This window comes from Mustela erminea, chromosome 7 (genome assembly GCF_009829155.1).
Source record: "Mustela erminea isolate mMusErm1 chromosome 7, mMusErm1.Pri, whole genome shotgun sequence".
Lineage (NCBI taxonomy): Eukaryota > Metazoa > Chordata > Mammalia > Carnivora > Mustelidae > Mustela > Mustela erminea.
The window spans coordinates 107455001-107482888 of NC_045620.1; the positions used below are offsets into that span (position 1 = coordinate 107455001).

The 27888-nt window shown below is 35.7% G+C and overlaps 1 protein-coding gene across 5 annotated transcripts in view; it reads right to left on the reverse strand.

The window, feature by feature from the left end:
• The window catches only part of EML4 (EMAP like 4), a 157488-nt gene that overhangs the window by 62379 nt on the left and 67221 nt on the right, over positions 1–27888 (reverse strand). Inside the window, exons 2-7 of one of the 5 annotated variants that reach the window (XM_032352852.1) lie at positions 23587–23769; positions 10674–10803; positions 8496–8669; positions 6462–6590; positions 5737–5762; positions 5512–5544 (exon numbers count right to left, since the gene is read on the reverse strand). In XM_032352852.1, coding sequence (XP_032208743.1) covers positions 5512–5544; positions 5737–5762; positions 6462–6590; positions 8496–8669; positions 10674–10803; positions 23587–23769 — 675 coding nt within the window. Of the gene's footprint in view, positions 1–2460; positions 2547–5511; positions 5545–5736; positions 5763–6461; positions 6591–8495; positions 8670–10673; positions 10804–23586; positions 23770–27888 lie in introns of those variants that run through there. The other 4 variants (XM_032352854.1, XM_032352853.1, XM_032352855.1 and 1 more) reach the window with 4 other exon arrangements.

Consider the following 27888-nt stretch of genomic DNA (forward strand, 5'->3'; position numbering starts at 1 on the left):
AAGTGAGTATATTTTTTGGAAGTATAATACCCAGTTTCCTGCCTTTTCTGCCCGTTCACACTAGAACAGACTTAAAGCTAGCATACTTCTTCCTAAATTTGGGAACTGCAAAGTTTTGGATACCATCTTAGTAACAACAGGGATAAATTCTATCTATAGCTCAGTTAAAGGCTTTTGGCTTTTTTAGTTTGTTTCAAACTGCATACCCTCTTAGCAGGTATATACTCCCTCCCAGTAGGTAACACAACAGAGACAGTGTCAGTAGATCACTGCTACCCTTTATATTCTTATAGACAAACTCTAGCTGTTCTTTCAGATATGATGATGCTCAGTTTACAGAGGTGCGATCAGGTTTGGACGAAATATGCCTGAAGCCAACAGGACAGAAAACAACACATGGCATGAACAAAAGACGTAAATTAAAAGCAAGTTAGTTAAGGTATGGAGAGCTGTCTTCCATTTTCTATTTGCTGCAGGAAAGGGTTTTAAAAATTTATTGAGAGACTCTTCGTGACATCTAGTCTAAGCCTTATGTATGTGAGGAAACTGAGGTCCAAGGTCTCAGAATCATAGGGAAAACTTTATTCCCAGATGAACAATACCTTTTCTCCCTATAACTTCCTTTGGCAAATTCCTAACTCATGCTCATAATTTCAGTTATTGAGGATTCTGGTTCTTTAAACTTTGTGTGGTGCAGGTCATTTCACCCCTAACTATGTCTCAACTTCTTATTCTTGGACTCTTTCTGCCATTACACTTTACTTCCCCTTCCTAAGTGAGGTGCCTAATGAAGCTTCTGTTACTTAGAATGAATCTGTATTTAATAAATGAAATGATTAACAAATAGAAAATTGTATATACACTATAATCAATGACCTCTTTGCTGTCCCTTAACACAGCAAGAAAGCTCTCACCTTACGGCTTGTGTACTTTCAGTTTTCTCTGTTCATGAAGTTCTTTTCTCCAGATATCCATATATTTCACTCATGTCCTGTAGGTGGTTCAATGTCACTTTATCAGAAATGTCTTCCCTAACCACTCTATGTAAAATAGCAATTCTCTACTCTTCTCATTCTTTCTCAATATATATTACCTCCTGACACATTAAATATTATTTTTTTCTTATTATGTAGAATATAAGTTCCACAGAGTGCAGACTGTCACTGCTATATCCCCAAGTGCTTAAGAGCAGGGCCTGACAAAATAAGCACTCAATAAATATTTGTTATGAAGAGTGAATGTTCAAAATGTGTATCTGATAAAGAATAATAAACATTAGAAAAATAACGGCTGTCAAAATAACAAGATTAGTCAGGTTTTTTTCCCCTTTCTCCAATTTTGTAAACGAGTTTAGTATTTTCAGATTATTTTAACAACTGTTTTGGCTACACCAAATTACTTCCATGTTTTACATAGCATGTATTTCAAAATGACTTTTAATGACTTTTAAAGTATTTTTCATCTACAGTCATTTTTAGACAGCTATCATGAGACACTTCTCAATTCTTTAAAATATTATAATTACTGCTCTCTCATCTAAACACACCTATAGTTCTTGCATTGATCTAGTAGTTAAGCATGAATGCATCTAAGATTAGAGCCATGAGGCAACACTGTGAAAGGAAGTAAGAGTGCTATTTGAGGACTGATGATTTTTCCTCAATTAAGCAGTGGCGGTCTGAGTCATTCAGGCTCTCAACATGACCAGACTAATTAACTATGTACTAATTCTAAAGAATGCTACAAGATGCCACAAGAGAAAAAGGATTTAAGATTATTTAAGTTTGGGAAAAAACCCAGTAACGTGCAATAATTTGAAGACATTCAGGTTCTCCTCTAGAAAGGAGGACAGATGACACTTATTTTCCATATTAAAAAAAATGTAATCTACTTGATTACCCTAAGGATGAGTTTATAAACTGTATACTAATTTTATTATAAAATCTGTCAGATAGTTACCTATTTTTTACAACAGATAATTTTATAAAAGGTGCTTACAGTCCCCAAAGTTAGCTCCAAAAACTTGATCAGTAACTTCTCAAATGAATAGTACTATATTAGAACGTAACCACTACATCTAATAATGAATAACCCTATAAGAAAACTTATTCACAGTTTAACCTGATGTGCTAAGTCTTTCTCTTGCAGTCGGAGAAGAATCCAAAAGAACTAGGGAGAAAAGTGATGAAATGAGATTTCTGTTTCAGTATCTGAGTGTAGGTAAAGACTGAACTCAGTAAGAGTCTCTTTTTGGTGAAATAAGCTGTCCTTTCCTCCGTACCTAGCCTCAGACTGTCCTGTGTACAACGCATTTCACTCCACCTCCTCTTGCTTTCAACTACAGTTCTCTCCTTCTACCTAAGTACTGATCAAAATATGCAGTTTTATAGCTCTTCTTGTACTCTGCTGTGGCTGAAGGATACAGGCCCTTCAGGCCAAGCTTTTTCTGCTACCACTCACCTAAATGTAACAAATGTAAATAGTCTTCTTCCCAAATCAAAGCAGATGGCTTGGAGCAAGTCATACTGGTCATTGTCAAAAAAGAGCTAAAGAAATTAATAAATCATATTTTTAAAAGATTGTCCAAAAATGATATTTTGGATTAATAACTAGAGTATAAGAAAATGTGGTGTAAAATATGCCATGCAAAACGAATACAAACTTTAAAAATATATCTACAACTTATATTAAATAAAGATAATCTATTTAACAGTTATCTTTTCATCTTACTCCACACGTCTGAGTGCAAAATTTTACTGTCAGATTCACATATATCAATAATTAAATTTTATTTGGGTACTATGTCCCAGGTACTACATTTTTTTTTAAAGATTTTATTTATTTATTTAGCAGAGAAAGATCCCAAGTAGGCAGAGAAGCAGGCAGAGAGAGAAGAGGAAGCAGGCAGAGAGAGAGGAGGAAGCGGGCTCCCTGCTGAGTGCACAGCCCGATGTGAGGCTCGATCCCAGGACCCTGGGATCATGACCTGAGCTAAAGGCAGAGGCTTTAATCCACTTAGCCACCCAGGTGGCCCCCAGGTACTATATTTTATCTTTAATTTTTATATTAACTCTGTGAGGATTTATGATTGTCTCAATAATAAGAAAATGAAGACTTATGGTAAAATAACCTGCTCAAGGTTACACAGCTAAGTAAATGGTGGAACTGGTCTCTGGACTCCAAAACACATGTTTAAACACTGATACTATGTTGTGTACTACACTTCTCTACAAGTGGATTAAGTCTTATAGAAGCTGAAAAATCGAAATTCTTACTCTTTTCCACACACCTCCTCCACCTCAAATGTTCCCCATTTTACCAAGTTGCTCAAGCTATTCTTCATAGATAGATCTCATTGTTCCTGATCTCCCATACTCTACCTATCTCATCTCTTAAACCATCTAGAACCCATCTACCAAGTCTCAACTACCTCACAAGCTGAAACACAAAAGAATTTTCTATGAGGGTACACTCTAGTGACAGAGTCTATATCCAGACAGAATATAGCAGGTTAAACTGGAAAAATAATAGACTCATATTCCAAAAATAAGGCTTCATGCAAGCAACACTTGATATTATTAAATTCTAACACGTGGGACAACCTTTCAGAGTTAAAATTCTTTTAACAGAATTTATTTTCCTATAACCTTTTCCAGCTTTTCATTCAATCCTTCTTCCTAGATATTGGCTAAACCCCTGCTTTAGTGATGCTTCTGTAGCAAAATCCTTCCCTCTTAAATACTTTTGTCTGCTTACCTAAATGAGTTTGAAAACTGTCACCAACACAAAACACTATCTACTAATCTTAAGTTCCTCTTTCCTTCCAAAGAACATATCACAACACGAGAAAGTGGCAGGCAGCTGTACAAGGATCTTACAAAACTTGAGCTCTTTAGCAAAATATGTAATAATAATAGCACCATTTTACAGTTTTACAGTGTTCTCTATTTTCAAGTGCTTTTCTTAAAATAATTTAAAAAAAGACTTTATTTATGGGGCACTTGGGTGGCTCAGTTGGTTAAGCATCTGCCTTTGGGCAGATCATGATCCCTGGGTTCTGCAACTGAGGTCCAAGTCAGGCTCTCTGCTCAGAGGGGAGCCTGCTTCTCCCTCTCCTTCTGCCCCTCCTCACGCCTATGCTCTCTCTCAAATAAATAAATAAAATCTTAAAAAATTTTTAAAATTTATTTATTTGAAAGAAAGTGAGCATGAGTGGAGGGGGAGGGGCAGAGGGAGAGAGAGAAGCAGTCTCCCCACTTAGCACAGAGCCCAAAGTGGGGCTCGATCCCAGGACCTGGGGATTATGACCTGAGCTGAAGGCAGACACTTAACTGACTGAGCCACCCAGGCACCTTAAAGTGCTTTCATATACATTATTTCATTCTTCAGCAGTCATGTGAACTAAGCTTTATATGTACTATTCTAAGATTAGAAAACTATCTCAGAGACACTGTCATTTTGCCTAGGTCCCAAGGCTATTATGCAGAAGAGTCAGGACCAAATTCTAGACAGAGACTCTCTATCCACAGCTTTTTCCACTATTTATCGCTATCTCTATTTTTAAAAAGTGTTTGATATATAATAATTGTCTTTATAAATAAAATTTCATTTTTCCCTTTCAACCATTAGGTAAGTTATATGCTTAACTATAAAAAAGGGAGATGGTCTGACATAACTATAGAAGAATGACAGCAAAAATCAACTTCATTTAAAATTCCTATGTAAAAACAAATGATCCAAAGAAGATTACAAATAAATATTTTTCTTAATAGAATTTAAAAAAGTAAAAATCCATAGCAATCAAGCTAATTTCTAACAAAAATTTTAACCACACTGTATCTAATAACCCAGAAAATCAAGATAACTATGACACATAGAAATGAGCTATAAAAAGCATGCACAGAAAGGACATGCTTTCATTTAGAACAGCATGCTTCCATTAAATTTGCAAGCAATCCAAGGAGAATGTAAAACTGATGAAATAGAACTTACCTACTTTGCAATTAAATTAAGTACACATTATATAAAGTCTGTTCTCCTTTTTTGGTCAGAACAAGCCAACAACAGCAAGTAGCCAGAAATTACAATTAATATAAAAGAAAAATCCAAGAGGAAATGGGTTTGCTAGACTCATTATATATTCAGTCTTAGTTTCAAGAAACGAGTGATTATTTGCAATGAAGTTGGCAAGACAGGAAATTAAGTTAAATTTTATCAATCTTTTAAATGGCTTTTCTCAGTGCAACTTTTATTGTTTTTTAAAAAGGGGGAAATTCTCTTTACTATTTTATACCTCTTCGTAATGACTTATTTATCTCTACTGCTGACCATGAATCTTCAGAGCTCACAGAAATAAAATGGATTTTTAGGAAAATAGCTGGGTTCAGTGGTCCAAATTATCCTATTTCTTATATTAAGAGGAAGTCAGATAGTATAAATAATGAAAAGCCAAGTAAGAGATCCAGTAAGAAATTAACTTAGAAGGCGACCAACTGTGTAGCTTATTCTTACCTTGGTTGTTTTTTTCACGGGTTGACATTTTTGCTGGTTGAGACAAAAATGACACATCTTATAATAAAAACTGGGCATTTTCTTAAATGACTATAATAAATGAACTTCTCTTTGATTATTATGAGCTAATAAAGTACAGTGAATAAAACAAGACAATATGCTTAAAAATTAGCAAAAATTTAACTGATATAGAAAAAGATTTTTTTTAAAGGATTTTTAATTTACCTTGGTTGATGATGACATCTTTATGCCTACAGAAAAAATTCAAAGATATTTATGTTATAATTTTATTTTGCTTATCATAAGAATCACCTCAAGAAATTATAAAAGCTTCAATGTCTAGGCCACACCCAAGATAAATCTTTAGAAGTGAAATTCGGACATGGGTATTTTCAAAAGTTTGTCACTGGTCTCAACTATTAATATATATATCTTTTTAAAAAGATTTTATTTATCGAGAAAGCGACAGAGCTTTCTGTCGCTGAGTGGGGAGGAAGGGCAGAGGGAGAGGGAGAAACACACTCCCAATTGAGTAGGGAGCCCGATGCAGGGCTTGATCTTGGAGACCTGGGATCATGACCTGAGCCGAAGGCAGACGCTTAACTGACAGAGCCACCCAGGCGCCCTCTAACATATACTGTTTTAGAAAACAATGAATATTCCGTAAGATCACCTGAACAATGAAAGCAGAGACAGAACTTACAAAAAACCACTGAAATCTTAGGGGATTATAGAGATCTATTATTTGAGTGGGGAACATTAACAGGAAGATAGCTTTCTTTTTTTTTTGGACACTTAAAAGAAAAAACAGACTTAGAACAAAAAAAAGGATAAATTATAATATAGATTTTTAAAAAAATGATCCAAAGCGGGCATATAATTATCCATGCAAGCATGACAGTCACAGAATTATTAATTTTCAGATATAACTAAGAAAGTATAATACCTACTTGTCTGTATTTTTTATAACTTTTGATATTAATTTTGACGTTGAAACTGCTCTCAATAATTTATTACGACTCTCATCTGAATTTTCCCATGAATTATGTGACTTTTCAGCTGTCGGTGGTCGTTTTATGCTGGAAGAAACATATTAATTTCTTAGAGAAAAATTCTATGGGTAGCAATGACATGTAATTGACAGCTTAAATAGAACATAAAAGCAGCAAAACATTTCCTTAAAGCTAATCCAGAAAAGAGAAGGAAGGATTAGTTGAAAGGTTCTGTCTGGATGAGTGAAGGAGTTAAGGCAATGAGCAAATCTGTTAATAATGTTCACTATTATTCAGAAGATTCACTAGAAGAAATATTATTTGATTAAAAAATAAATCTGTGCTTTTTGTTGATAGAAAAAAAACATATGCTTAAATCCTAGAGTAAAATACTTCTCATAATTTGTGAAACTGTGAGATTGTGAAAAAACCTGTACTTTTTTTAGAGTTATTACAAAGCTGCTATTTTCATCTTTTATATTCTTGTGTAATTAGATTATATATGGTACAAATGACACTGTCTAAGTAAAATGTGGGATTAAAGGTAAAACTCTTGTAACATCCTTTAAAGATAATTTCTACCCATGATCAGAAATAAACATGACTTAACACAAGAGTGTTGTATTATCAACAATGATTCCATATATGTACAAATGAAATTACTGACTTATAAATAATTTTTCAGCTGCATTGCTAACTATCCTACCACTCATCCAGTCTCCAACACTTCTTGCAATAGTATATCCAAAGAGCAATTTAGAATGGCAAGCGCATTTCCAGGAGACCTTAAGAAGCTGAAAAAAAAGATCTGGGACAAAGAAGATACCAAGTCAAATCAGAATCTTAAAGAGATTGATTATAAAAAAGCCACCTTTAACCACACACAATCCAAAGTTACATAACATTAATAAATTATATCCAAGAAAAACTCGAGACCAGGCAAAAAAAATTACAAACCATTTAGACAGCGTAAGAATCTGCGTGAGACACACAGACAAATCATTTTTTAGAAGTTAAACATGCATCAATCAAATGGAGAATGTTTGTTTTCCCAAATTTCTATTAGGGATTTGAGGCAGAACATTAAATTGAGCAAATAAAAATATATTATAAATCTTTGAGGAATGGCTGTCATTTTACTAAAATCCTAGTTAGTTCTGGGAATGGTTTAAACTTTCCTGAGATTTCCAAGCAGAAGTATATGAATAAAATATATCTATACCTAACCATAAAGCCTGAATCAGCATTTCTATAGCAGGTATGCTATAAATGAAATGAAAATTTCATTTTCAGTTGGTCTAAATATCTGATTACAAGACAGGTGTAGCACTGAACTCCCAGCATGCAGGTTTAGATCCCTAATTTAGGTTCACACACAATGTTAGAATGTTTCTCCCTTCTCCCCCTCTCATAGCTTTAAAATATTAATTATTACAGACACAGAGAGAAGCCCTCAAGCAAGCCTTTAGCATAGAAAAGACCGGTGAAATGGATTTATTTCTCTACTCAAGCAAGAACTTATCCTCCCAAAACCCAAAACTGAAACTGTGATGCAGTCACAATGAAGAGCCATTTGTGAAGGGCCCTTAAAAGTTCAAGGTTGTAATGATGCCAAAATATGATGAGGATAATTACAAATGGCAATTTTCTGTCCATGGTTATAAATTTATGCATAGCTTAGATAAATTTTGGTAATTTTATTATAAAAATGTTGTCTGGTATTAAAGTAGGTTATTAATAACAGTCTTCCATTCACCAAACTGTTTGTAACTGAGATTTTCTTTTTTCCAGTTTTAACTGAGAAATTTTGACCTTAAATATTTCTTTTCCAAAGTGCTAAAATAGAGATTTTAGTAACAAAGAAGTGGTGGTGAGGGGGAAGCCACCAGGCTTTTCTCTTGGAATCCATGGATAGAATAGCTTTTCTCAAGTCACAGAATTTAGGTATCATTACAACCATTCCCTAGCTCTGTACTCAGGGACAGTTAAAACCTTTTGGTGGGAGCAGAATTCTTGCTTTCTTGAGTTTGTCTGTGTATTTGGAGAGGCTGTGAAGAGGGCTGGGGAGAAGGTGATGCTCGAATTTGTGGACTTTGATCATTAGAATGAGATTCCTCTTTTTTTTCTCTCTGTCCTTGTGGTTTTTCTTTCTTTTTTTCTGTACCACTGTAAAATAAAGTATAACATGGAACAACACATATTTAAACAAAAAAAAAGATATTTCAAACGATGGAATTCAAAATACTAAATCAAACAACTAATACAATTTACAGTGTTTTCATTTAATGATGAAAATATTTCTTTGAAAATTCTGGAAGCTATTAAAATCTTCAGTAAAGAATTTATAAGAATTTTAAGGCAATATACCCTATGAAGATTGTTTTGGGACCAAAATGGCCCAATGCATTTTGCCATCTTGGTTTATTTTGGGGAACAACAGCAGCTCTCTTAACTGACTTCAACTTACCCAAATCAGAGCATCAGTGACACTTTCCATTACCTCTGTAAAACATACTGTATATATATATCAAGACATAGAAAACCCTATGTTTAGTAGATTATTCTGGTTCCCATTTCTTCTGTGTATTTCTCCTCCTGCCAGTTGAGTTTTAAATTTACCAGGAATTGTAGGTATCCTCCCAACAACCCAGAACCTGTTTATGCCAGTTGTACTGATTATTTTAATTACGTAAATTAATTAAGTACCAAAAAAACTTACAAAATACGTGTAGAAAAGAGAACTTTTAATTTCCATGAAAACTAAGTTGAATGCTCTGGGAGACTCCATAAAATAGAATTACTAAAAAAAAAATGCCATTAAATTTTACGTGAGACAATTAAACAAAGTTAAGGAAAAAGAAAAAGAAATGGGTTCTAAAAACTCTTGTTCTGCCAGAGTTTTAAATTTATTTGTCTTAAAATTGAAAGTAATCAAAAAAATAATTGATGGCTGTACTTTATGCAAGATAGTCAACAAGGAATCTAACCAGACACACAATCAGAAAGAGGGTGGGAATCTCAGCCTTTCATTAAAAAATTGACAAATCTATGTGAATATATTTGGAGTTAAATATTTAAGATATTTACATATAAATTCTTGTGATTCTGCACTTCTGACTCTTAATTTATGAAGCGTTTGCCATTCCTAATTACTGGATAAGAGTCCTTATACTGCACATTTTTGACAATATTATAAACCAGATGGAATCAAGATTTGAATTCCATGGTTGAAAAGGCAGAAAACTATCAACTGTCTACAGTTCTTAATCAAAGGACATTTTATAATTTGACTATAAGGTGCATAATCTACAAGGAAGTATGTTTAAGAACATTTTAAACAAACATACATAGTAAATACAATTTATCACACAGTAAAAGTTAAAAATACTAAAATATAATTTTTAAATTAAGAGAGAGGGCGCACACATATACATGGGGGGGGAGAGGGCAGAAGGAGAGAAGCTCAAGCAGATTCCCCGCTGAGCTCAGGAGAACCCCCAACAAGGGGCTCCATCCCTTGTCCCATAAGATGATGACCTGAGTTGAAACCAAGTCAGACGCTTAACCTACTGAGTCACCAGGCGCCCCAAAAATATAATTTTTAAAATGACATTCAGTCTGATTCAGTTCTGATACCTTGACTTCAGACTAGGCCCCAAATGCCTATTTATTATTCAGTTTTTAAAAGTATGTGCTGAGAAATGTAGTTCTACCTCAAAAATATCAATATTTTGAATTACACTGTAATTTTATAGTCATGGTTAAGGAATAAAAGTTATAATAGTGTTCAGCCTCCCACTTATATACCAAAGATTCTATTTCTCCTTTAAAAATTGCTGTATCACAAATGCACTGCTTGCTACAGAAAATTTGCTTATATAATTAAATACAGTGATTCATATCTCATCAACAAATGTTTATCAACACAAAAGAAAACCAGGAACAAAAATACATTTAGTATTTTTCATTTACATTTATCACACAACTTGATAAATACATGAATGTAAACCGAGTATAGGCTGGGTATCTACATTCATAGTTAAAGAACTCAAAGGACATGCTCACTTTAATTCCATACAGCTCTATTTCATTTGTTTTCCAAAGTAGAATGAATTATCACTTTCAGACAATTTTACGTTAGCTTTTCTTTCCCTTATTATAAATGGATACCTTTTAGCAGCAGATGAAAGAGTTTCCTTTCTTGCAATTGCAACAGAGCTGGTGTGGCTTGGCTTTCTGTTTGCACCACTCCCGTTGGTTATACAGGACATAGAAATAGCTTCTCGAAGGCCTGGAGGGCCTAAAAGTGTTAAGAAAAAATTTTTACATCAAACTTTAAAATACTCCTCAAAAATTGGAAGTTTAAAAAATTAAGTCCATTAGTCTTAGAACTAAGTAAGCAAAGTGCTCCCTCTGGTATGCAGCATACAATATTAATGTCTCTAAACTTAATCTTATCAAAACAGACCTATAAAAAGGCCATGCTAAATTACCACACTGCAGCTAGACTTACTCTCTAGCGAAATGGTTTGCCCTCTACACACAACAGCTTTAAAACACATGATGCAAAGTAAATCACAAATTTCTTCATCACTGATTTTCAGAAATTTCAGCTCTACTGAAATCAAATTATTTAGAAATTCTAGAACCACAGGGGCGCCTGCGTGGCTCAGTGGGTTAAGACTCTGCCTTTGGCTCAGGTCATGATCTCAGGGTCCTGGAATCGAGCCCCGCATCGGGCTCTCTGTGCAGTGGGGAGCCTGCTTTCCCCCTCTCTCTCTGTCTGCCTCTCTGCCTACCTGCAATTTCTCTCTGTGTCAAATAAACAAAATCTTAAAAAAAAAAAAAAAAAAGAAAAGAAAAAGAAATTCTAGAACCATAAATGTTAAATCTGACAGTTATTTCACTTAAATAAAGCATACATGAATAGAGCAACCTCTGCTTTCTTAATTTACATTGTAGAAGGACTGGAATAAATATGTGATAGGTATGCTGGTGTGGTTAGGAAAATTCAAAGTTACAAGATAAAACAGGCTTTATCTACTAAAGGCAAATTCATTTAAAAATTTGAGAATAGAGAACAGTTTTGAATTTCTAGGCTGTTTTCTCACATACACACAAAATCTAATTTGGCTAATCTCACCTTTGTTTCCTTGTTTCTCATCATAAAAGCACACAGAGTAAAAAAGTTTTCCGTATGAAGCCTAAAGTATTTGGCACCCTAGACTGTACCATATATGATGGTGTAACACTGCATTTTTGACAAGAACAAGCTGCTGGGAGCCAACCTGTATTACAATAATCTATAATGTTTCCTTAATATAGAGATTCCTAGACCTAATCTCTAACCAAGTAATTCAGAAGAAAGGAAGATGGAGATACCTATTGTATTTACTTTTTGAAATTTCCCAGGAAAATTTTTATTTATAAGAATGTACAATAACTTCCAAATTATGCTAATACCACCGGTCATCAGATTTACTGCTAGTCTGCCAAACAAGTGACTCCTTGTTGTATTGACAGCTTTTTTTTTTTTTTTTATTGTGGTAAAATGCTTATAACAAAGATGACCATTTTAAGCATTTAAAAAGGTACACAGTTCAGTGGCATTTAGTATAGTCACAATGTTGTGAAGCCATACTGGATTGCAGAACATTCTGATTACCCCAGACACCCTCTATTCAATGAACAGTCACTCCCCATTCTCTCCTTCTTCCCCTCAGCCCATGTCAACCATTAATTTGTATTTCCTCTATATATCTGCCTATTCTGAATACTTCATACACATGGAATCATACAATATGTGCTCTTTTGTGACATTGGCACAATGTTTTCGAGGTTCATCCATGTGGCAGCATGTGTATGAGTACTTTATTACTTTTTATGGCTGAGTAATATTCCACTGTATGAATACACCACATCTTGTTTATCTATTAAGGGACACCTGGATTGTTTCAGTCTTTAGGCTTATGTGAATTGTGCTACCATAAACATTTGCTTACAAGTTTTCATTCAAACACCTGTTTTCAATTCTACTGGGTATAGAACTAAGGAGTAGAACCACTGGGTCACATGGTTATTTTATGTATTACTTAATGAGGAACCATTAACATAGCAGCTGTTCATTTATAATCCCACCAGCAATGTCTAACGGATTCTTATTTCACCACATCCTTACCAACACTTGCTATATTCATTTTATAAAAACAGGTATTTATCTTGGGAGGGGAAGCAGAGGGAAAAGGAGAGGGAGAGAATCTCAAGTACATGCCCCACTGAATGTGGAGCCTCCAATGGGGCTCTATCTTACCACCCTGAGATCATGACTTGAGTCAAAATCAAGAGTCAGATACTTACTTGACTGAGTCATCTAGGTCGCCTGCATTTTTTAAAAATTATAGCTAAACTTAATATAATAAAGTGCTCAGTTAATAATGTTAAGTGCCATTTCACTGTAGTTTTGATTTGCATTTCCCTAATGAGAATCTCACTGAGTTTGTTGGCTATTTGTATAATTCTTTAGAGAATTATCAAGTCCTTTGCTCATTTTTCAATAAGACAATGTGATAGAAGTTGTTCACAATGCTCTCTTACAATCCTTTTATTTCTGAAAGGTCCCCACATTCATTTCTGATTTTAGTATTTAAACCTTCTTTTTCATTCGACGTAAAAGCTTGTCATGTTTGTTCATCTTTTAAAAAACCAACATTTGGTTACACTGGCTCTATTGTTTATCTGTTTTCTACTTCATTTATCTCTAATCTTTATTTTTCTTTCCCTCTGCTAGCATGGCTTTGGGTTTAGTACTTTTCTTTTTCTATTTCTTTAAAGTCAGGTTTCTGATTTGAGACCTGTTTCAGCACAGGCATTTACAGCTACAGATTTTCCTCTGAGCACTGCTTTTGCTATATCAACAGCTGGTTGTGAAATACAATTTTTTTTTAACTTTTTGTTACACACCCAAAAAACCCCATTAACCATTATGTAAAAACAAACAAACAAACATAGAGTCTGCAATCCACTTTCTATGCTCTTTCAATGTCCCAAACCTCATTTCAAAAAGGAGATCAATCACACCCATTGGGTATGGTACCACAGCTGTAGGCCCATTACATTATTGCTATTACATCAAAACCAAAAACCCCAAAAATGCAAATGTTAAAAAGGTTGTGAAGAAACTGGAACCCTTGTGTATTTCTGGTAGGAATGCACCTTAACCTTCTGCAATCTGGCTATCATCTAACCATTTCATAGACATTTTTCTTGCCAAAATGGTGACCTTAGTTCTTTGTCACTAAATTCAATGGCTACTTTCCAGTACTAATCTTGCTCAACGTTCCTTCAGCATCAAATACTGCTGATCACTCAGTCAAGGACAATGTCCTTAGTTTCTAGGACACTGCCTTTGCCTGAATTTCTCCTTAGCTCTCTGACCATTTTTTCTCACTCTCACTTGCTGTATCTTCTTCTCCTGCTTAGATCTCCCTCTGACTCCAAGATTTATTTCTTTGAAAGAAAGAAAAAGAGTGAGAGTGCTCAAACGGGGAGGGACGGAGGGAGAGAGAATATCCAAGCTGACTCCCTGATGAAACAAAGTGTTTTACAAAAGAGTAAAAGGCAGTTACTGGCATCAAGGCATTCAAAATCTTGCAAGAGAATCATACTGGCAATGTAAATATGTGGTAATCAGAATATCACAGAAGTACTAAGACACATAACTCTGTAAAGATGATTAAGAACACAGAGCTCAAGAAAGATTCCCTAAAAGAAATGCACAACAAACTGTTAAGCCAGGTAAAACGTAGGTGATAAGATACTTGGATCTTATTCTAGTATGTGTAAAGAAGCAGAAAGAATGTAATAGCTAAGTGGGGTGTGTATGTGCATGGAAGGGAGGAGGCAGACAAAAAGCTCTTTGTATGGTGAGAATGTAGAACAAGAGGGAGCAGAGTTCAGATGGCACAGGTAAGCAGCAGTCAGATCATGGAGACTATCTAAAGAGAATAGAGACCACTAAAAGGTTTTGAGCTTAAAAAAGGAGTTAGTTCAATTTACATTTTAGAGAAAACCCTCTAGTGGCTATGTGAAGAGCAGATTTCAGGGCAGTGGTCCAAGCATAAGATGATGGGAACCTGAAATAAGAGCCTGGTAGTATGAATGCAGAGGAGGAATCAGTTTTAAGAAATGTTTAAGACTTTAAAGAATAAGGAATTCTGTTTGGAGACATTTTACATTTACGAATTCTGAAGGATATACACACAAGCAGAGAATCTAGTAAGTAGACAGACAATTCTGAAGTGCTGAAGTCCAGATCTGGGAACAATTTGGGAAATGGCACTGATAAGTAGTGGCTGTGAAAAATCATGAAGGTAGGTGAGTGCTGATGTAATCTCTTGGCAAGAAACTTTCAAACCCAGTTTAAGTATTTTATTCTAGGTGCTCCCACAGCACCCTAAATCTACCTTTTTAATACCAATTACTTATAATTTTGTAATACTGACCTGTCATCTCAGTTTACCTGAGGTCCTTTGGGGGCAAGGTAGTGTTTTTTATTTCTTTAATCTCCAGAACTTGAAACAGTGCTGTGTACAGTGAAAAGATGAAGGAAACAGACACTGACATACAGTATATGGTACAGAGTAATATTAATAACCAAATGGTTGCTACATGCTAGGCACTGTCGTAGGTACTTTACAAGTAGTATATCCTTTGATTTTAAGCACAATCCTAGCAGGGATTTACTATTATCATCCCAATTTTACTGCTGAAGAAATTAGAGAAATTATTAATATACTCAGGGTTCTACTGTAGTAGGCAGTGAAATGAAAATTTGAGTCCAGGCAGAAGGAATAGTAAGTAGAAAGAATTCTGCCAAATGTAGAGTGACATTTCAAGCTGTGCCAGGATAACAGATAGGAATTTACCAGGGAGAGTATGGGGAAAGGACATTCTAAGTAGATAATAGTACTAAATCATCAAGGTCCCCAGATTTCAGTAAAAATAGCAAGAAAAGGCCAAAAGAAGATTTTCGTGATCTCTTTCAATCCTATAGTTTGATTTGAGTAGCTCTTGGTACTGGGACCCCTTAGTATTTGGATGAAAGAGTGAAAGATCTCCTAAGGTAGAGGCAATGCCTTAAGTAAAGCAGAGGCAAAAAACAAAAAGAAACTGTGAGTGAATGCTTGTTTTTCAACTGAGAGGTCTAAAGTGTATTCTTTGAAAATCAGGACCCAGAAGAATGGAACATAAAAATGATTACTGCAGTTAAACACAAATCCATGACTGGAATGCACCGTTAGCTACACACACACACACACACACACACACACCCTCTCTTCCAGGGCTTGGGTATTGTAAAATCTGAGCTGTAATCTCAAAGATTAGCCTACAAGACTGGAAGCAACAGTAACCTCTAGTAACCAAAGGCACAAAAGTAAAAGTACTTCTAATTCTGAGCAGCAACCCAGAAATTTAGGCTAAAAGTCTATAAACCAGGAAGGTATTAATTTGGTTTTAATCACAGTACAAATCATCATAATGCCAGTTAAAAAGGTAACAATAATTTTTATGACATGAGGATACTAATCATATGGTTTATATTCCTGATGACAGACCCAAGCATATGACCTTTCTGGTAACTTAGCCTGACAATTCCTAAATACTTCTGAACTTCACTATGCTCTCGACTCACACAGAAAAGTTATCACTAGAAACTACTACATATTCAAAATCTCACAATCTAAGGGCACCCGGTGGGTCAGCTGGTTAAGTATCTGACTCTTAGTTTTGGCTCAGGTCATGATTTCAGGGTTATGAGACTGAGCCCCAGATAGGGCTCCATGCTCAGCATGGAGTCTGCTTGGAATTCTTTCCTGCTCCTCTCCCTGCAAATAAATAAATAAAATCTTCAAAATCTCAAAATCTCAGATCCTGGCTACCCTCATCCATAAGATCCTCTTGTTCCTACGTCTATCCCAGTAACTCTCTCTAAAGCGTGTTGTGTTTTTTTTTTTAAACCACCATTTCCTGCTTCTAAGACTTTCTTCTTCTTCTTCTTTTAAAATTTTACTTATTTAAGAGGGAAAGCACAAGCAGAGAAGGGGAAGAGGCAGAGGGAGAAGCAAACTCCCTGCTGAGCAGAGCCAGACATGGGGTTTGATCCCAGCACTCTGGGATCATGACCTTAGCAGAAGGCATACGCTTAACCATCTGAGCCACCCAGGCAGCCCTAAAACTTCCTTCTTCCCACATTCAATTTAACAAGTACTTACCGAGTTATCCCAAGAATTAGAAAGAAACTATGTTAAGAAACTTACTTACTATAGTAAGAAACTTACTATAGTAAGAAACTATGTTAGTAAGAAACTGTTCTGCCTTCAAAGAGTTTACAATCTAGCAGAAACATCAAATATACATACCAAAACAGACACACAAAAAACTTTTAAATAATTCCAAGAAGAGACAATAAATGGAAATATTTTCAGGAACTAGTTTGAGCTTTATAAATAATGGGAAAATTTTTGATCAGGAGACGGGTAAAGGTGGTCCATGGAGGTAGAACTCTAGCTGATATTCAAAATCTTATATTTATCTCCGATTCTCTATCACATGCCCATAGCTCCAACTGCAGACCTCTTCCACTCTCCTCATACTCAAGCTCCTTTCCTTTTGTCTCACAGGAAGGTGCACTTTAGTCCTTTTAATTCCTAATGACCACTAATTTTTTTTAAAAAGTATGTTTTGAGCTGAGGACTCCTGGGTGGCTCAGTCGGTTAAGCGTCTGACTCTTGATCTCAGCTCAGGTCTTGAGCTCAGGGTTAGGAGTCTGAGCCCAGGATGGAACATCTCAGAAGTCTGATCTGTTGTCAAATGATAAAACACTCTCCCATTTCCCTCTACAATTACCAGTCATTTTAGCCCAAGGGCCTATAAGGGAAATTCACACCTTCCAACCTGATCAGTGTAATTTATTTATCAACAGCATTTACAGCAAAATTATGACAACCCTGTCTTCTCCCAAATGTTATTTGAAGTAAGAGGCAATGATACAAAACTAGTGCCTATCTGCTATCCCAGATTCTATATAATTAGGATTGTTTTCTTTTAGAAAACTGACACCCTCCACATTTCAATTTTTCCTCAGGGTTCTTTCATTTCTCAAGTGGCATTTGCAATGCTTGATACTTTTGGCTTACCAACAGTTTCCTGGTTTAAGATGACTGATTCCCACCTTCAGATAAATTTGATTCCTTTGCTTGTATACCATTGTGTACTAACAGCTTGTCTTCACATAATGTCACTGTATTCTCAAATTACATTCATTTGGTCACCCCAAGAGGTCTTAATGGGTTTCCCAGGCACCATCTGTGACATAATTTGTCTTCCTGGCAGTTAATACTGCCTAAGTGTTCCCTGGGCCTTCCCGTTTGTTCCAAAGTACAGGTAATTTTTTTTTCTTTTGGCAGGAACTCAGTGGCAACTGCTGCATATATTATGAACACATGCCGTCAAAAGGAAAAAATTCTCCACAGAAAAGAAGGTATATGAGAAAATTAAATGACTGGCTACCTAAAAACTGTTAGGAAAACTTTCTACCTCAGGTAAGCATCTAGCATAACATATTCAAGAAAAAATAGGGCTTAGCTTTAATACTGCTGGCACATGGGAGAGGATAAACTAAAAGAAGAGAACTAAAAATACTGAAATGACTAGTTAGGTGTATTTCTGATTTTGGCATTTACTGAATGGCAATACTACTATGAAGTAACACAGCAGAATGTCATTAAGCCATAAGCATACACACTATTAACATTTAGTTTTAGTCACATCTAAAGTGAAATCATGCCCTCTGTCCATATCACTACCATCTGCAAAACTAGTTGACTTCATCAATAAGGAAGTTGACCTGTGCTTTTAACCACAGCTTTCCAAAAAGGTCCCACACTTAAAATTATCCATGGGGGTTTAGCCTTACTCCTCAAGAAAAATCCTCTAGAAAATGTAGCTATCTTAAGAAGATGATAGGGATTATTGTCCTGTCAGTATTTTACATGAAAGTGAGTATGATAAATTCTAATTTCACAGAGGACTAAAAAAACTCACATAAAATTTTCCATAGTATTGGAAATTACCTTTTCAATAAAGAAAAAAATACAAAATACCCACAAAATAATTTCATTTTTAAAAAAAAGTGTTTTATTTTAAAACGTTTATTCCAAATGTTTATATCATTAATATATTAATCCTGTTTAATATCAAAACTGACAGCTGATCAGGGCACCTTGGTGGGTCACTTAGTTAACCCTCTGACTCTTGATCAGGCTATGATCCCAGGGTTGTGGTTTCAAGCCCCATGTCAGCCTCTATGCTTGGCAAAGAGTCTGAGCTTCTCCCTCTCCCTATGCTCCTCACACTGCTCTCTAAAATTAAAAAATAAAAAAACAAACAAACAAACAAACAAACAAACCAAAAAACCTGACAGCTGATCTATTAGGTTATATACAAACATCAATAATGAAGAATCACCTAATAATTTTTCCAATTATTTCTACTGTGTACTATATTTAAACTCCAAAATAAAATTATTTAGAATTTCTAATAATAAATTAGAAAAATTTAAATATATTTATTATACTTAAATAAATATATTTAAAATGTATATAAATTTAAATATATATATTATATATATATAAATATATATTAAATAAATGTATTTCTCTTGATCTCTAAATATCAATCTCAGAAAATATAACTGGTCAGGGAAATTTCTCCAATAAAGGGAACTAGAGCAATTAATTCTTCACAATGAATTATGCTCATCTCTAAAATAATATTTCCCCAAATTATTATATAATCAACTTTCCCATTAATCTATTATATGGATAGCGTTTCAAAGTAACGCTAAAGTAGCGTTCAAAGTAACACTGTGCCTAAAGTAATGAAGTAACTTAAAGAATAATTGCTAGTGGACACCATTTCAGAATATAACCATATTGGCACATTCTAAGAACAGCTGTCATAGTAAACTTATGAAGTAGAATCAATGGAAAGAAGCTCTGTATCTAATTAATAATTTAAAAGAATTAAGAGTTAGTAGTATGTGGTGGAAAAGAGTTCCAAAGTAGCAGCTACAGGTGGTTCTGTAACTCCAGAACTGGGTAAATCTCAACTAAAGAGCCTTAAATAAAACTGATCCCAAAATCACTTCAGAGACAAAGAACTAAGTCTAAGGACAACTGAAAAAAAAAAACCACCAGAAAGAGTAACATACAAAAAGTATGTTCCTAGAGAATACGAACTACAGATATTTAGCTGTATTTGTATTTTATGACATTGAAATAGGTTAAGTGATAAGTAATGGGTGTATATACAAACTACCATCGCCTTCCAAATTATTTATTTATTTATTTAAGATTTTATTCATTTATTTGGCAGGGAGAGCACAAGCAGGGGGGAGCGACAGGCAGAGGGGCAGGGAGCCAGATGTGGGGCTCGATATCAGGACCCTGGGATCATGACCTGTGCCTGAAGACAGATGCTTAACTGACTGAGCCACCCGCAAGCCCCAGCCTACCAAATTATTTTAAAAGCAGTCTTTAGGGGCGCCTGGGTGGCTCAGTGGGTTAAGCCGCTGCCTTCGGCTCAGGTCATGATCTCGGGGTCCTGGGATCGAGTCCCGCATCGGGCTCTCTGCTTAGCAGGGAGCCTGCTTCCTCCTCTCTCTCTACCTGCCTCTCTGTCTACTTGTGATCTGTCTGTCAAATAAATAAATAAAAAATCTTTAAAAAAAAAAAAAATAAAAAAAATAAAAGCAGTCTTTAAATTTCTCTATAAATATTTTTTTACGGAAATACCTTGGTAAATTAAAAAAAAAAAAAAAAGAAAATCAGACAAAAATGTTTAGATTTTTCTCATCATAAAATTACAACATGCTGTTAAACATAATAAATTCTTAAATTTTTAAAAATAATATGAACTATTAAAATAAGCTTTCAAAAATATTGTGGATAATAACCAAACACCGCATCATTTTCTCTTTCAGAATTAAAATGCTTATACAGAATCAGAAGCTGAGGGTACGTAACAGCAGTTATAGATTGTAAGCATGTTCTTTCCCTACTCCAAGTTTATCCTCCCTGTAAAGTCCACATACATTAACTGATCTGGCTCCCCATTCTACTCTAACAACTCCAGAATCCTTTATTAAAATCAATCTATAACCAAATAAAGTTTTGTCTGGCTTGATCTTGGCAGTCCTCAAAGCTGGTTCTCAAAAAAATTTAAAGACTGCAATGTAACATTATTAGCCCAAGTGGTTTCTATTAAGTCTTTTGCCAAACTTATCATCCCTCATCACTGACACATTTATCTTAATAACCATTAGTGGAGAAGATCAATCCAGCCACCTCTCTAACTCTCCACTATTTTTTTTTTTTTAAGATTTTATTCATTTATTTGACAAAGACACAGCGAGAGAGAGAACACAAGCGGGGGGGAGTGGGAGAGGGAGGAGACTTCCCACGGAGCAGGCAGTGTGATGCAGTTTGATCCCAGGACCCTGAGATCACGACCTGAGCCAAAGGCAGACACTCAACAACTGAGCCACAGAGGTGCCCCTGGTTTCTCTTCAGATTGTATAAGTCCATCCCCTTTTACTAACTCTTCACTATTAACTACTTAGGCCTAGTGTCTTTGAGCGTGGGAGATCTAAGAATGGGAATCATGCTGTGTATGTATACCACATCCTCTTTATCCATTCATTTACTGAAAGTACAGCACAGGGAATATAGTCACTAATGTTATAATGTATGGTGACAGTGACAACACTTATCACGGTGGCTCTGAGTAGAAATGAAATTGTTGAGGGATGCCTGGGTGGCTTACTTGGTTAAGCATCTGCCTTCAGGCTAAGGTCATGATCCCAGGGTCCTGGGATGGAGTCCCACATTGGGCTTCCTGCTGAGCAGGGAGCCTGCCTCCCCTCTACCTGCCGCTCCCCCTGCTTGTGCTCTCTCTTTCTCTCAAATAAAGAAATAAAATCTTTAAAAAAAAAAAACACAACCAACCAGAATTGTTAAATCATGATACTGTTGAAAACGTACACCTGAAACTAATAACATTATATGTCAACGATATACTTCAACAGTAAAAATTAAAAATAAGTTAAAGAAAAGGGAACCACAAAGCCAGGCAGAATGAACCACCTCAATGCATTCAAGGTGACTCAGCATCTTTTTCTTAATGTCTATGGTCTTTCATTCTCTCATCATTCCAACTCATCCTTTTGACCACCCAGGAACAATTTTACCTTCTTGAAGAGCATCATTTTCTCCTGAAGAAGACTGATACAGAATGAAAAGTTCCAGCCCTAACAACGTGAGTATTTAGTAGCCCCATTCAGTTTTATCTCTTTCCAGTCTATAGCAGAGGTAGTCTTCCAAGGCCAGTAGTTTCTTACCTACTCTAGGATACTTACTCAAACTCTCAGGAAACTAGCCTCATCAATTACTACCACCTAGTGACACCTCCACTAAAATCTTTTCTGCCTTTCTGTCCTTAGCATATCTTTGTGCTCAAGTCTATAACATCTTAAAAAAATAAATAAATACATTAAAGCTGACTTCCAATTAGCAACTTCCTCTAGCTACTATCATCTTCCCCTCCCAGGCAAATTTTTTGAAAGTGTGGCTACAGTTGCTACTCCCAGTACCACAATTCTCAACTGCTGCTTCTCAAAATACTGTAATTTGATTTGCAATACTATCACTCCACTGCAATTGCTTGTTGTTTCTAGTAATCTTGCAACTGCCAAATCCAATGGTCAATTCTCAGTCTTTGTTTTATTCAATCTCTCTGTAGCATCTGGCAATATGAATCACTCTTTCTTTGCTGAAATACTACACTGAAATACTTTGCTCCCAACACAACAATCAGGAACCTTGTTCCATTTTATATCCTCTTTCTAAGGCTTAAACTATCATCCACAAGCTAAATATACCCAAATTCTTACTGCTAACCAAGATTAGCATGAACACTAGCCCTGCAATTCAGCTATCTATATGTGTCTATCTCCACACCATATATACCGCAAACTCATATTCAGAAACAGATTTCATAAATAGCCTCAGTTTTCGCCCTGCCAAAATAGAGAATTATGCCTATGTCCGCCCACTCTATGAAAAAAAATCAGGAAAAATATGAAATAATAGAAACAATTGCTTGAGTAACATGAAAGAATTTAAAATTCTTTCTAGGTGGTTGGAGGAAGGGAAAGGCCACAGGATATCTGCTCCAAACTCAGAGTAACAGCATCCTAGTGACCTTCTCTCAACCTGTGAAAAACCTCAGTATCTTTAAGTTAAAATTAATATTGTACTGGCATCGGTAATGAGTCTCAGAGCTTAAGTTCCTCAGGATTCCGCTCACTAATGACCACTTAAGGCCTGGAATAAGGCTACTTAAATTATGATGATTTTTATAATTTCTGACTGACTCAAAAAGTACATGCTATATTCAAGACACAATGTTAATTCCTATGGGAGATACAAAAAGAAGATTCAGTTCCTGCCCTCAGTAAATTCGTTATCTAATTGGAATATACTAAATTCACCCAAATACTATGAAAGCCTTCAAGTACAATCAGTGGTATTACCAAAAAACTCCCATTTAAAATAATAAATACTCGGGGCGCCTGGGTGGCTCAGTGGGTTAAAGCCTCTGCCTTCGGCTCAGGTCATGATCCCAGCGTCCTGGGATCGAGCCCCACATCGGGCTCTCTGCTCAGCAGGGAGCCTGCTTCCTCCTCTCTCTCTGCCTGCCTCTCTGCTTACTTGTAATCTCTGTCTGTCAAATAAATAAATAAAATCTTTAAAAATAATAATAATAAAATAAAATAATAAATACTATACTTTCAGAATTTCTTGGGAATAAAAAAAAGGAAACAAAAAACTACAGTCAGTTAATCCAAAAGAGAAATATAGTTTATACTCCCAATTTCAATGTCACTGATAAAATATACAAGTTTTATATATTACTACAAAGAAGGTGCTGCAAAAAGCAAGATTCTTCCTACTTTAACAATTACCTTTACTTGGAACTGATTTTTTCACTGAGGCTACATGATCTTCAGAGATTGCAAGACGCCTCAATACATCAGCCAAAGCTGCCTTTAGCACAGTGATTTCATCTTCTTGTTGCTGAACTCGTAACTCAAGAGCTGAGAGGCGATCCTGAACATCAGATGTACTTGCAGCAGAAATACTATCATCTACAAAATGAAGAAAATATGGATATTTTAGAATGAACTGTTTAAGAAAGAATTTAACAACAAATAAGATCTATTTATGTGAGTCTTACAAAAGATAAAAATCAGTGGGAACCCACCATTTTTACAGGTTAACTTCTGCAAATATTTTCACAGCTATTTGAATGAATTAAAAATAGTAAAAGTTAATACATCTGACACATAATTAAAATTGTGAAAATCTTCCCCATGATCAAATTTTCCCTATTATTATACTATCACCTTAACTGGTTTTTTCGTCAAAACATTCTCTAAATGTATCACTTTGGAGACTTCTGAAAACTTGTAAGACAGTAAACTATCCAAAGCATTTTTTTTTTTTTTAAGATTTATTTGAAAGCAAGCCTGCGCCAGCAAGCGGGGGTGAGGAGGGCAAAGGGAGAGAATCTTCGAGCAAACTCCTTGCTGAACATGGAGCCCGAATCAGGGCTGGATCTCATGACCCATGAGGTCATGACCTGGGTTGAACCCAAGAGTGAGACGCTCAACGAACTGAACCACCCAAGCACCCAGCCAAAACATCCTTGTTAATCACCACATCATGAAAATAAAAAAGGAGTACAAATCACTTCAGTTTTGCTTTATGTATCAGATCGGGAGCCATTCACCTTCAGTATCAATGATCAGAAAACACTCTTTATTTCAGTCTTTATTATTGTACTCCCAAAGTGTCACAAAATACTGCTATATATTCTTGCTGTTCTTTCTTACCCACTAATGTGCCAACCTCTTGGGGGGAAAAAAATTGTTGTTTCTGTAGAGTACCCAGCTAATATTTAGTTGCCTTAGGTATGTAACAACAACAACAACAAAAAGACTAAATAAAGTTTAGCTACATAGCAATTACATAGCTACATAGCAATTACAAACCACTTCCAAAGCTATGTAACTTTAGAATACACTGTTGGGTCAGTCAGAACCTAAAAATATAAAAATTTCAATTGTTGGCTAATTCACTACAAGCAAGAAAATTCAGAGGGGAATTCAGATTCTTACATAAGAATGGTCTGGACCAGAGTGACATAAACTGGAATAGGCATTCACACAATAAGACACAGTGTGACATTTTTCTCATATTGAGATAATGTGCTCCATCTTCTTAAAAAGACAATTTAACTTAGAATTAAAAGGAAAAAAAAAAACTTTAGCATTTAAAAAACAAAGCTATCACCATTTATTATGGATCAGTAAACAATATTCACATTTAAGATCATATATGCCTACAAATCTCTCAAGTGTACATATGTACTCTCTTCTGCCTTTAGAATTGTTTCATGACAATCTTTGAGAAGTACTGATATAGAAGAAAAATGATCTTCAATTTAGACTTTAACAACTAGTTGTATAATCTCAGGCAAATTATTTTACTTCTCTGAACTTCAATTACTTCATCTTTAAGCAGGTTATGATGTAGCTGTCTAGAACACATCTGATATCTAATAAACGTTAAGATACAACAGAAGAGTACAAAAGTTACGATTTGAAAGAAGTGGACAAATGCAAAATTGCTGCTGGAAGTTTTAACACTTCTGTTAAAGTTTCAAGTAAATTTGTACATTATAATAAAGTTGATTACTTGATAAGTTCCTTTAAAAAAAGTTATAATTTGAGAGCTTTGGGTGCATTTTTTACATAAAATACCATTCTGTCAAACTCTCTGTTGCTTAAGTAAGAACAATTCCATTTTGAACTTTAGAAATTTTAATATTTGAGGTCTTTTTTGTTTCCATAGTAGCCCAGCTAAAGTCTAGCTGAGCCACACTCTTTGTAAGCTGTGTTGTATTATGTCACTATTATTACTTTTTTAAGACTTACTTATTTGGGGAGGGGGAGAGTATAGGGAAGGGCGCAGGGATGGGGCGAGCAAAGGGAGAGGAAGAATCCCAAGCTGACTCCATGCTGAGTGTAGAACCTGACATGGAGCTCAATCTCATGACTCTGAGCTCATGACTGAGCCAAAACCAAGAGTCAGATGCTTAACCAACCAAGCCACCAAGGCATTCTTATGTCACTATTACTTTTGTCTGCCCCGAATGCTTTCGTATATTCCTCCTTCTAGTGGGAAGTACAGCAGCTCTTCTCTTTTTGTGGAACTCCACCATTTTCTTAAGTCCCATTAGGGCCATCAATGATGACTCGTTATCCCCTCTACCACTCTACACTATTAATAGGTTGGACCATACAAAATGGCTTTAGTTGGTAAAAAATATGACTATCAGCAATTTCATATGGTTTAAACTAATTACCTACAGGAGTGGTTGTGAGATATGAGAGAGGTCAAATGGAGTCCTCCCAAGTTTCCCCAAAAGGAAATTGTGGCCCACCTCTCTTCGTGGTTTGCTACCTATAAGGACAAAGACCTAGAGCCATTAGTGATAGAGCTCTGACTGCACTGAGTTCTAATCTCTGAAGTCCTGGACCTTCAATTCTCAGAGATGCTCTAATAATACTCCTCCTAGCTAATTATATAACCTTTTTGCAAACCATTTCTTATAACCCAGAAGTCCTGATGAAGTCAGTAAATTATATGGGCATGTCATCCTATACTATTCTCAATTTCTGAAGGATGAGTTATATATTTAAATTACAGTCAGAAGGGAGTCTGAGTGGCTTAGCCAGATGGAAGTCTGCCTTCTGTTGGGGTCATGATCTTGGGATAATGGGACCGAGCTCCACATTCGGCTCTGTGCTTGGCAGGAAGTCTGCTTCTCCCTCTCCCTCTGTCCCTCCACCTTGTGTGTGCTCGCTCTCTCTCGCTCTATCTCAAATAAATAAAAACTTAAAAAAATAAATTACAATCACAAATAAAATATGTGATTTTTATAAACACATGATCTTCTTAATTACTTTGGGAAGGTAACAGAGCTTGCTGGAAAGATTATGAGACTATAATGCCAAGGTTATAGCCCTGCATTTTACTACTGGCATGGTTACTGTTTTTACTTTGGTCAAGTCACTTAACTTTCCTAAACCTATTTTTTACTTTTTAAATTTTTTCAGACGATTTATTTCAGAGAGAGAGAGAGAGAGAGCGCGAGCACAAGCAGGGGAAAGGTGGAGGGGGCAGAATGAGAGGGGAGGCAGACTCCCTGCTGAGTGTGGAGCCCAATGCAAAGCTCAATCTCGTGACCCAGAGATAATGACCTCAGCTCAAATCAAGAGCCAGATGCTTAACCAACTACGCCACCCAGGTGCTCCAATGACTGAGGTTTTTATTACATGAAACTTGGATAGTTACATGAAAGGTGGTTCAGCTTATAAAAATCCTACCACAACCTGCTAGATACTGTGGTAAGACACAAGGACAATTTTTCAAAGGGCAAAATAAATACAAGGTTAACTATTAACAATGTCCTGCATTTATACTATACCTTTCATACTTATTACCATATCCCCCTCCTCACACTATCTATATTTTATATTTAAGGAAATAGCTTGGGAAGTTAAACAGCTTCTTGCCCAAGGTCACCAAATCAGTACTGATACCCGAGACTCAAACACATGACTCTTGACTTATATTTAAGTGCCCTTTACTCTATTTCATGCTGCATTCTTTAATAATTACAGGAGGACCAAAAACCTTTTTTTCCCCACAAAGTACTAAAGGAGTTTAAACTACTAAGTGACATAATCAGGTTTTTGTTTTGAAAAGGTAGTTTTTGTTTCTGTGGGAGAATGGGCTGGAAAAGAGTAAGAGTAAATATAAGACCAGGCAGGAGGCTACTGTAGTAACCCATGTGAAAGGTAATGGTGGCCTGGGATAGGGTTAGGGTGTCTGTGTGTCTCAGCTTGTCCAAGACAAGTATGTCCACTATATTAGCATAAACATTATCACGGTGCTCCTTCTTGCACTCTCAACCTTCCCCCTCTGATGATCTATTACAGGGTCAGCAGCAGTGGAGACACAAAGGAACACAGCAGTTGATCCCCACAGTTCCTTATAACTCCAAAATTCTATAGCCCCTTCCTATCTAAAATCTTGGCTCTTCACCTTTTCAGGAGCAAGAATCTCTTTGGGAATCCAGCAAAAGCAATGGAAGAATAATTCAAGAACCCTGCTGTTAAACGGCTTCCGTAAAATCT